The sequence below is a fragment of the Cynara cardunculus genome, assembly GCF_001531365.2.
Source record: "Cynara cardunculus var. scolymus isolate 2C chromosome LG 1, CcrdV1, whole genome shotgun sequence".
Lineage (NCBI taxonomy): Eukaryota > Viridiplantae > Streptophyta > Magnoliopsida > Asterales > Asteraceae > Cynara > Cynara cardunculus.
In genome coordinates, this window is record NC_037528.1 from 10,271,391 (window position 1) to 10,282,541 (window position 11,151).

Consider the following 11,151-nt stretch of genomic DNA (forward strand, 5'->3'; position numbering starts at 1 on the left):
AATATTGGTTATAACAAATTGGTTATGAAATGATAAAGAGTAAAATCATTCGTACACCTTTATTTTATCGATCATTTTCTTAAATAACTAAAGTTTATCAAGTCATTATTACAATTACAAGCAATAGAAACACACTCAAACAATATCTCTTACAATACTTTGATTAAAATAATTATTTAGTTAACTTATTCAATTTCAAAAACATCCATCCAAACACCCATAACATGTTCCAATTTCTCTATATTATGATATAACGACATTAACAACATTTACCAAACGTTTATCAGGTAAGTGACTCAAGATGAGTATGACACCAGAAATCTTACCGGGTAAGAGGCATGACAATGATCAAGATTCTTACCCAACAGGTGAGGGAGAAAGGCTTTTACCCCATTAGCGCTTACCGAGTAAGAAAATGCTTACAAATAATCCATTTGATGGCCTAGACCATTACCCGACAAGGTAAATTAGAGCGATGCCTCTTATTTGTAAGCATTTGCCCAATAATCATTTGGTAAACATCCCCATACTCAAAGACTCACCCTCTCACCCAACTACCCAAGCCCATATTCCATCACACCATATTTACAACAAATTTGATCAATATGGTGAACTCCAGTATTGTTCTATAAAAAAAAAACCATGTAGTAGTTAAAAAATGTTTTAAGATTATACAAAAAAGGTGAGTTCTTGCATAAGGAAAAGCACAAGTATGTGACGATAACACAAGATACCAAAAGAGAATCACTCTGCTGCTGAATCTAATAACGTAAACTATGCACAAAAAACTGACATTTTCTTGGCTCATCTGTCTGTGTGACCATGGTCATGGTTATGGTGATGGCTATAGGCTAGAGTACAAAGTATGTGTGTCTGACTATGGCAGGCGAACTCAAAAGCCACCTAAATGGGGCTGTGGGTCACAGGCCAAAAAGGGTCAAGAAACAAACCAATGTACATATCTGCCTACACGTGTGTATGCATGCAATACTTTACTCTTCTTTTCCAATCTGCTTGAAGTAGGCTTTATCTGCATTTGCTAGTCGATCTTGGAACAATGCCCACTCACTTCTACACCTATCTCTTACCTGTTGTCAATTATAAAAACATGTAAGCAAATACAACTCCCACTCACTTTTATACTCCATTTCTAAAACTATAAACACATACATACCCCTTTCCATGGAGCTTGACCGTTCTCAGAGTTGCCCTGAATCAATCCATGAAAAAAATAATCATTATCGTTATTATTAAGCCTATATTCTTTCTTTCTTAGGGATGGTGTATTCATCAAACAGTACCATATGAATTGATTCATCAATTAAACACACTAAATGATTATGCCTCACCTGGCTTCCCAGCGAAGGGACGACTTGATGAATGATCCATTGTGAATCAACGACGCCAATTTTCTCATGTGCAGGCTGTGAGAAGAAATAAGTTTGCAAAAGTATTCATCAGATTAAGCAGTATCACACGGTAAAAAGTAAAATCCATATATGCAGAAGGAAGTAAACAAACGCAAAGCCCGACTAGATACCAACTAATATATGCAGAGGAAGAATAGAGAAATGGTCATATACTCTCATAATGAAATTCCAGTAATGGCGAAAAGTAAGATGCCGGCAAAATGCAACAAAGTTTGGTTTAGTTCTTATTTAGTGTGATGAAGATTTTATTTCTTTCCTATTTTTTTACCCATTTTGACCCGTAACCTACTCATCTTGTAACAAACAATGACGTGGATGTCAAATTTTTAATTTTATTGTGATTAAACGGATTACATGGATTACCAAGTCAGATCATAATTTCATTATTTTGTGTTAAAAACTCTTTAAGATTTTAGTTGAGATTTTTACATTCACGTAGGATGAAAACCGGTTTAATAGGTAAAATGGGTACAAAATATTAGAATTAGAAGTTTGCAACATCGATTGAGAAAAAAAAAATCCATTACACTTGATAGAAACTAAACCCAACTTGGTTGCATTCTGCCCTACGTAAAAGGTTGGTGTTTGCTAAAGATTATTAATCTTTGTGATGCATGTCAGTTCCCTAGCCTACAACTAGAAAACTACTAGTAGCCTGCTAAGGCTATGCATCCTTAGTCTTGGTAACATAACTTTAAAATTCGTTTCATATGTTTAAATGAATTTGCTAAATAAATTTAAAATTTGTTTTATTTTCTAGGTTAAGTCATACTTCTTTTAGTCCTTGAATCTAATTCTAAATGTGTTGTTTCCCTATTGTGTGTCAAGTTGCAATGTTATCTGAAACCATAATTTCATGGTATTATTAACAATACCTGTAAAAGCAACAAAATGCTTCCTCCATCCCACGAAAATTGCAACATTTTTCTTTCCCCAGAAAGATTTCAAATTTAAATTATCTTGATGTACTAATTTGGATCCACACCAACATTTGTCTATCTTCTTTGAAAGATACTTTAAATATTTGACATACAATCAAACATTTTACTTGAGCAATCTATCGAGGCAAACACTGCAATGCTCATGAGATATTGACTTATTGTGTACAGTTACACATACCATTATGTCAGGTACTAGTACTTTCCTAATTTTAGGGCTAGGATACACACCATATTCAAAACCTAAGAAGTGTCTTACGATAACTCCTTTTTCAAGTGAGCGAGACCAGAAATTACCACTGGCTCAAGTTTTTTCACTTTGTACTGATCTTTCAGCATCAAATCCTTGCTCGGTGAATTGATCAAGACCAACAAACTTCTAAATTGAATTAGCATGCAAGCATCTTAGAGTAGGGATACACTAAAACAATCTAATATCCTCTCCTTTATTGTATTTTCATGTTATTGTGATCCCTAAAGTTGATGAAACAATTTAGCATGTTCAAGAATATGTAAATCTATTTGAAAGATCCTGTCTACAAGTTATACTCATGTAGGTGTTCCCTGTAATTATTCACAACCACCAAAATATCCAATTTGGCAATATAGAAATGACATACAAAGAAGAAATTTTCCGCCTTTGTCCCTACCTGTTGTTTTAGAGAAAAAAAAAGTAAACTTTATATGCTTTTAGAAAGTTAAAACAACTTCTAGACAATGTTTTAAGTTGGATAATAAGCACAAAAATACAAATTTTATAAACAAAAAGGGGTTGCTAAATGATTCTAGAAACCCTTGTAAAGATGCTTACAAGACAAAGCTTATGTGGACATAATTTGATGTCAGAGGTTCAACATTCACTTCATTTGAAGAGAAGAGACAAAGGCACTTAAAGGATAACCCACAAATCCTCAAACATGTATAAACAGACTTGAAAGTACGGAAAATAAAATACATGAATGAAAATAAAAGCAAACCACTGACCTTTACACATCTTCTAAGTGCAAAATCCAAACCCCATCCATGCACCAAATCATTCTGCATGAATATAATAAAGCCAATATTAGCATTAATGGTAAATACAGAGATCTGATGGGCAGAGTGTTTTGCACTAGACAACCTCTAAAAGATTATGACAGACAATGTGCACACGTCTCATTTGACGATGTAGTCTTGATACTTGAACAATATTTTTACCTGAATCATATGCCACACACACCGCCAAGCATCCCGAGAGAAAACAGGAGCCATAATCTCTACAAATCTGAATAAAAGCACCAAAATTTATTAATAAACCAAAGTGGCATGCATTAGAACCAATAAATCATGCATGTTAACTGGACAAAACATGGAAGACATAATTCACAGCACAATGTCCATTTGCAGTTTCACGTAAGCAGAGCTCTTTCCAACAACTGAGCTTCTCTATGTATTAGGTCCAAGGAATAGCTAAAAGGGTTGTTACTTTCACGCACATGCAGCAAACAGAAGTAAAGAAACAAGAACCGTAGTATGTTACTCATTTACTACTAGTATTTGACGAATACAACTCCTAATTAGTGACAAATCAAATTCTACATATGCAAATCTGCAGTGCACAAACAAATAAACATGCAAATTCACACAATCCAAAAATTCAATAAGTGTCCCTTGTTTACAGATATGCTATCGGCAAATATCATCACTGTAAGGAATTCCTGAGAGCATAAACTTTCACAGAAGAATGACCATACACTGGTTTATTCAAAGACTATACAAAGGATATAATAATATTTCACCAACATTCCTTCACTATCCTGAAGCAAGCCAGAAACAAACAGCTAATAGGAACAATAAAATGCATATTATATAAATAAGCCCAATTAGAGGCAGAATGGTTTTCTTCTCTAAACCAGATCCTACTGTCTAAAATTTTTGTATTCTAAACTAGACCAGAAGGGCCAAGTCGATTCACATCACGATAAAAGATGATCTGCCTCGAGACTAGTAGGCAGAACAGAATTCTCATGAATTTCTTAGATAGGCATCATGAATCTTGGAAGCAGTGATTACTTCAGATGGATAAACATAAGAGAAATTTTGATCAAGTCAAATGACATAATTCTCCAAAAGGTAAACTTAACTGATGATTATTGGCTTCTTAGTGCACATCAAAGACATATATGTCAGAAGGAGAACATATCAAGGATGGGGGGATTAAACAAACAACAAAACTAGAAATGTATGACTGGGTGAGTAGGAGAAAGGGCAGAGACAAAGACAGACAGAGAGAGAGAGAGAGAGAGAGTACGCTGCACATGGAGGCAGATGAGGATCACTGCACCATCCTGGCTTCTCTTCTGTATCTCTGTGGACAAATAAAGACGCATTGGAGATAAGTATAGCCCACATCTAGAAGCTATTTTAAGAACCAATATAAATAATTAAACAATCATAACCTACTTGTGAACTTCTTTATCACCTCTCCTCTTGGTCATTTGCCAAGTTAATCCATTATTGGGTTCAAGACCAGGCTGAGAAATCTCCAGACCATGTTTCTTAACTAACCGGATATACCTGGAACAGGAAGCATAAGATTTTTTTTACTGATATACACGTAAAATTTAGACCTTGCTTAACTATTCATGTGATAATAAAGAGGGGAGGAGAGAGAGATACTTGTCCGCATTGAAGTGTTCAACACCAAGATCTTCATCCCAAATGAAAATATATTCATATGCTGCTACAATATCTGGATGCAAAAACCTCTTTGCATACCACCTATCAAAAAGTAAAAACAATAAAAACGAGGAGAGAAAAAAACAATGTGGTAAACATGCAAAATTTAATGAGTTCACAATTACATTCAAACATACCACTTGGTTTGTTTCCTTACGCTGATATGTATTGCCTGCTTTGACCACTCATATTGATCCCACTCTGTAGTTTGGCCATCATAGTGAAAAAGCAAGATTTGGAAATCCCCAGAAAACTACAAATAATCATGACCAAACCTCAGTATCCTCAAATCAGCATCAGATTTAATAAACAAAAAGGAATGACAATATTGTGAAACCTTTTTTATTGATTTATCAATATTATCCCTCTGACCCCAACCAACAGTGAAAGTTACCAAGTACTTTGGCTTGTTCTTCAAATCCTGAAAATTCCAACAAGTTATAACGCAGCTGCAGTTACCTAACAAGCTAATTGATATGCCAACCAATAAAAAGGTCAAACTAGGAAAATAATCTTATCGGCAAATTTCTTAACTTTAGCCAGTATTACGAACAGATTGCAACGTTAACAGATTGCAACGTTAACAGATTGCATGTTGATCATGCACAAAGAAAACAAGTGTTACCAAAAATTCATTCACAAAGAATAAGCCATAAGCAAAATACAGTTGACCAAGTTAAGCATGCCTACAATAAAACAAGCTATCATATTTAATCAATCAAAAATGGTTTTATGTGTAAATGCAACCTTCCCCCTCCCTCTCCCTCTCTTCCAAATACTTCCTCAATCATCACCACATAAAATCTTGAACATTAACACAGACTCGTTGAAACAGAAAAAAACTGCAAACAAGAAGTTTAATGGAAGAAATTCCCAATTGCACAACAACTAAGACGTCGTGAAATAAAGATTAACAAGCAACATCACACCATAATACAAGACTGTAACAAGATACAAATTTCAGGGTGAAAATCTGAATGCATACCTCACTAGGTTCACCCCACAATCTTCTGAGATATAAATCGGTCTCTGGGACTACAATTCCTGGAGGCAATGACTCTGCACCACGGGGATTTGTTGGAACGTAGATCTGGAACCAAAGAGCGATGAGGTAGTCAGTCGATAAATCAAAATTGTGTTGCAAGTTCTGAAGAGACAATAAAAAGAGACTCCTACCTCATGAAAATTGTAGCATTTGACTAGACACATAACTTTGTAGAAGCTGATTATTAATCAATAACTCTAATTACCATTCAAAAATGAGAAAACAAGGGGATCTAGTGGACCAAGAGTAGTTAACACGTAACCGTCTGTAATGATGACTATCAACAAGTAGGTAAGTTTAGCTTGAAAAGTTACCAAAAAGAGACATGTTCCAATTTGAATGAGACATTCTATAGCGGAAATTGTTACAACTTTCAAGGGAAGGAGGGAAAACCTATGAAGCCCAATACTATAGCAATATGCTGAAATTAATATTAAGGAGAACAAACATAAAAAAACATAGCAATTTATTTTATATTAAAATAAATTTAAAAAGATTATTATTATAGCTAGCAAGGTGCATACAAGAAGTTGGAAACACTTCAATCTGCTACAATTTCTCAATCTAACACCATTCCGAGTGCCCGAATATAATCCACCCGACCAAGAAATTGCTTCCAGGAGAAATGAAGCAAATGAGAAAAGCTAGATAGGATTACTACGATCATTTTAACAAAACCTATGTTCATAAATGGTACAGTGAAAGGTCAGTGGCATGTTTCTGTATGGTAATTAGGAGAATTTCTTTCTTTAATTCTTGTCCGGTTAAACAGCTCCTGATATGTCCTCGGATAGAAACCCAAACAAATAACTACCGGATCACTATAGCAACCATAACAGCAGAGGTTTAAATGTTCCCACATATTTTTCTTAGATATATTTAATTACTTATAGAGGGGCCAGGAAACATAACACAGGTAGAATAATGTTGATATTTTGGCACAGCTAAAAAAGCATTGTATTATATGGAAATGAGCTAGTTTCAACAGCAATCAAGTCAAAATCAGCACTAAATGTCAGAATGTATACCTTAGGTGTTGCAGGTGTATTGCCTGAACCAAGATTTTCAGGGAAACTTCGTTCAAGAGATTTAGATTGATCCTCATGCATTGTTAGATCAAACGGTGAATAAATGCTTGAAGGTAAGATAACCTGCAAGATATCACAGATTCACAGTAAAATAATAAATCAAATTGATGGTGCTTGAAGGAGAAGTATATCCAAGATTTGGAAGCTACCTTGGTAAGAGAAACAGATGGAAAAGAAACACCAATGAAATATCCAAAGACAATTCCCATAATTGTAGTGATAATTAGTTTTGCACTACCATTTGACCTCTTGAGAACACCACTGGATCAAAAAATACTATAATTCATTAATATGAAACTCACACTACTCAAACCAACATACAAAACCAATAAGTAAGATCCAACGTTCAGCAAAAATATCTCAACAAACCTGCGATACACGTTTTTCATCGTGTTAAAAGTGCCTGATGTTAAATGTCAATCTCTAGGCAAAATCAATTATGTGGGGGACCAATAGCATCCTCCAGAATACAACAGTGCAAAAATTGTGGTACCACTACCAGGGCTAGAATACCTGAAAACCATGGTTAGGAAAAAAAAGTGCAGAGTTAAGAAGTACATTAACCTACAGCATAACAACACAAATTTGAATTCCCACTTAGTATCTCCGAAATCCATATAACAACTAATATTAGAAACAAGTTAAATGGTAAGGATGACATAGCACATAGCATTTCCAATGACACAAATGTTATCAGAAACCGCCCCCCCCCCAACCCACAAACACCGGTGCCAAGGTGATATCTCATAGTCATTTTCATTGTCAGTTCCCTTTCTATTCTTATAATAGATCAACACCATTTTCGATGTTTCTCCATTTCAGAAAGACGATTAGTTTGATATTGTGGGTGTTACAGAGGGTCTTTTACATTTTTGTTGGCCAGAACAGCATATTGGCATTTCCTTGTGCCTATTGTGCTATGGAGAGTTGGTGAAAGAATCAGTCTATATTGGAAGTTTTTGATACGTCGATCATCATAGACAATACCAAGAAGGAGAAAGTTACAAGCGTGCAAAAAAGAAATTGATTCACTATCCGCAACATTTCTTGTCACCCATCGCGGGAAAATCACCCCCATGTGATGTAATTAAGTTTGCAAGACTTAAAACGTGATTGCGTAGACATTTTACTCTCTCCAGTTCCGAATAAATCCCCGCCTTAATAGTAGACCACAAATTTTCAAAGGCAAATTTAGCACAAATGATTTTCTATCAGTTGGTCCCTGTTAAAAGTGGTCACAAATTTCTCGAGAGGCTGTAACCAACAAATCGGTTCTAATCTTAAGATTTAGTCGTGTGCCTTTCAACGGGGTTTCTTTTGATTCAAAATAAAATTATCTTGTACCGATTATGCTACTTACACCATTGATCTGCATTGAGAATACCTTAACAAAATCCACATTAAGAGAAACGCATGAAGTATAAATTTAAGATCCAAGCCCAAATCACAGTGATCCGAAGTTGCAGAAACGTGAAAACAGAGTGCCAGATGAAGCAAAACGGTTAATCGTAACTACAGGCAGCATAGACAACAAGAATAAACCCTAAACACATCGTTTTGGAGGTGTGAGAGAGATCGATCAAAGAAATGGCAAGAGGAACAAGTAGGCAACTTAATCAAACATAAATCTGTGTAGAAAGGTTTAGCAAAATAATGAAGAGATTAGGAATTAACAGAGAAATAGGGTTCGTGGATCCTTACAGTTAGAGGTTTATGTGAGCGAGAGAGATGGAGAGAGAGAAACGCCGTTTTCCTGTTCCTGAGACATCGGTATGAATTCTCGGAGAAGATTTTTATTTCGGCCAAAAATAATTTATTTAGAAAATAAAAATAAAAAAAATTACATGTTACCACTTCCATTTCAAGATCACCATCTTAGGCCGGGTGTCCACGTTACGGTTCGATCCCCTGTCTTATTCTTTATTCCCTCAACTAAAATCAATATTTAATCCTTAAAATATATATTATTGAAAAAACAATTACAATCATTAACAAATACATATTACCTATACTATATTATAAAGCATTTGACAAAAACTTTTAAAAACCATTTTTTATGCATGAAATACTGTATATTGATGCATATTGTTTAAAATTCAAAATTTCATGTTTGAATTCGCGTAACTAATTGCGGATAAACACAACCAATTAAAGGATAAACATCTCATTTTAAAATATAAAAAAATCTAAAATATAATTAAGATAATTATCGAGTTCTAATAAAATAATAAATTATTATCTTTATAAAAAAATTATATTATTAAACCAAATATAAATTACTTTCTTATTAAACCTAAATTAAACTATGATAAAAAAATTGAATTAAAAAATTACACAAAAAATATGAATTTTAAATATTTAATTTGATACTAATATCGATATATTTTTGTCAAATTTTTATGAAATCTTCAAATTTATATTTTATTCAAAAATAAAAACATTATCGCTTTTTCAAAATCACATAAGACCATACTATAACATCGATTGAGATAAAAAATAAAATATTAAAATCAATATGTATCTCACTGCATTGCGTGAGTACCCTTCTAGTGTGTGTGTGTGTGTATATATATATATATATATATACACTCCTAACTATTTATAAATCGAGGTTTTAATACAAATCATACTAATCAATTTATCTATAAAAATGAGTTCAAATGAGAACAAAGTCAAAATAAGAAAACACGAAAATGTCATATCACACGTGATTTGAAAGATAGGCAACGCAAAGGTGTGTGGACGACTTGGCCCATTACCTCATGTCGCAGCTAAAGGTCACGTGAATCACATGTTATTTTTAAATATAATTTTAGTGTAAAACCACCATAACGTGATACATGGCATACTCAATAAAAATATGGACGTGTTATTCATTATGAAAGCGTGATTCATGATGAATAATACTTTCATATTCGTCATGAATGTATGATTTAAAATGAATATTCATCCTGAAGTATGATGTGTGGCTTCATGAATAGTTTGAAAGTTCCTTATGAAACTTTCATACACACGTGTGATATATATATATATATATATATATATATATATATATATATATACTAGAAGGGTATTTGCGCAATGTAACAATATATATCTTGATTTTAATATTTCATTTTATTTTTTATCTCAGTCGATGTTATAGTATAGTCTTATGTGATTTTGAAAAAGCGATGAAGTTTTTATTTTTGAATAAAATATAAATTTGAAGATATCATAAAAATTTGACAAAAATATCGATATTAGTATCAAATTAACTATTTAAAATTCTTATTTTAGTATTTTTTTGTGTAATTTTTTAATTCAATGTTTTTGTTATAATTTAATTTAGGTTCAATGACGAAGTAATATATATTTGGTTTAATAATATAATTTATAAAGATAATAATTAATTATTTTGTTAGAACTCGATAATTATCATAATTATATTTTAGATTTTTTATATTTTAAAATGAAATGTTTATCCTCTATTTAATTATGTTTATCCGCAGTTAGTTACACGAATTCAAACATGGAGCTTTAATAAGTTGTATTTATGCAGAACTTACTTATAATTTTGAATTTTAAGTAATATGCATCAATATACAATACTTCATGCATAAAAAATGGTTTTTAAGAGTTTTACCAAATGCTTTATAATATAGTATATATATATATATATATACTATATTATAAAGCATTTGGCTAAAACTCTTAAAACTCTTAAACACGTTCATCCCTATCCGATTTCATCTCATATTTGAATTCGTCTAACTAACTGCAGATAAACACAATCAAATACAGGATAAACATCTTATTTTAAATATAAAAAATCTAAAATATAATTAGGATAATCATTGATTATAACAGAATACTTAATTATTATCTTTATAAAATGTTATATTATTAAACTAAAAATAAATTATTTTATTACTAAACTTAAATTAAATTAT

At 32.7% G+C, this 11,151-nt stretch overlaps 1 protein-coding gene across 1 annotated transcript; it reads right to left on the minus strand.

Moving 5' to 3' along the window:
- Positions 1 to 671: 671 nt before the first annotated feature.
- Positions 672 to 8,978, minus strand: LOC112510987. The gene is made up of 15 exons (XM_025116344.1): positions 8,921 to 8,978; positions 7,589 to 7,732; positions 7,369 to 7,480; positions 7,160 to 7,282; positions 6,072 to 6,176; positions 5,424 to 5,507; positions 5,224 to 5,339; positions 5,027 to 5,128; positions 4,811 to 4,924; positions 4,659 to 4,715; positions 3,566 to 3,632; positions 3,353 to 3,406; positions 1,350 to 1,424; positions 1,175 to 1,210; positions 672 to 1,088 (listed from the first exon to the last, which is right to left on the minus strand). Exons 2-15 carry the CDS (start codon positions 7,606 to 7,608, stop codon positions 993 to 995), a joined length of 1,161 nt encoding a protein of 386 aa, XP_024972112.1. The 5' UTR covers positions 7,609 to 7,732; positions 8,921 to 8,978; the 3' UTR covers positions 672 to 992.
- Between the last annotated feature and the right edge of the window lie 2,173 nt (positions 8,979 to 11,151).

Coding starts and splice junctions, on each gene's coding strand:
- LOC112510987 (XM_025116344.1), bottom strand. CDS start 7,608: ATGAAAAACGTGTATCGCAG. Junction 5,129..5,223: donor GTAAGGAAACAAACCAAGTG/GTATGTTTGAAT, acceptor ACTTTTTGATAG/GTGGTATGCAAAGAGGTTTT. Junction 3,407..3,565: donor GTGTGTGGCATATGATTCAG/GTAAAAATATTG, acceptor ATATTCATGCAG/AATGATTTGGTGCATGGATG.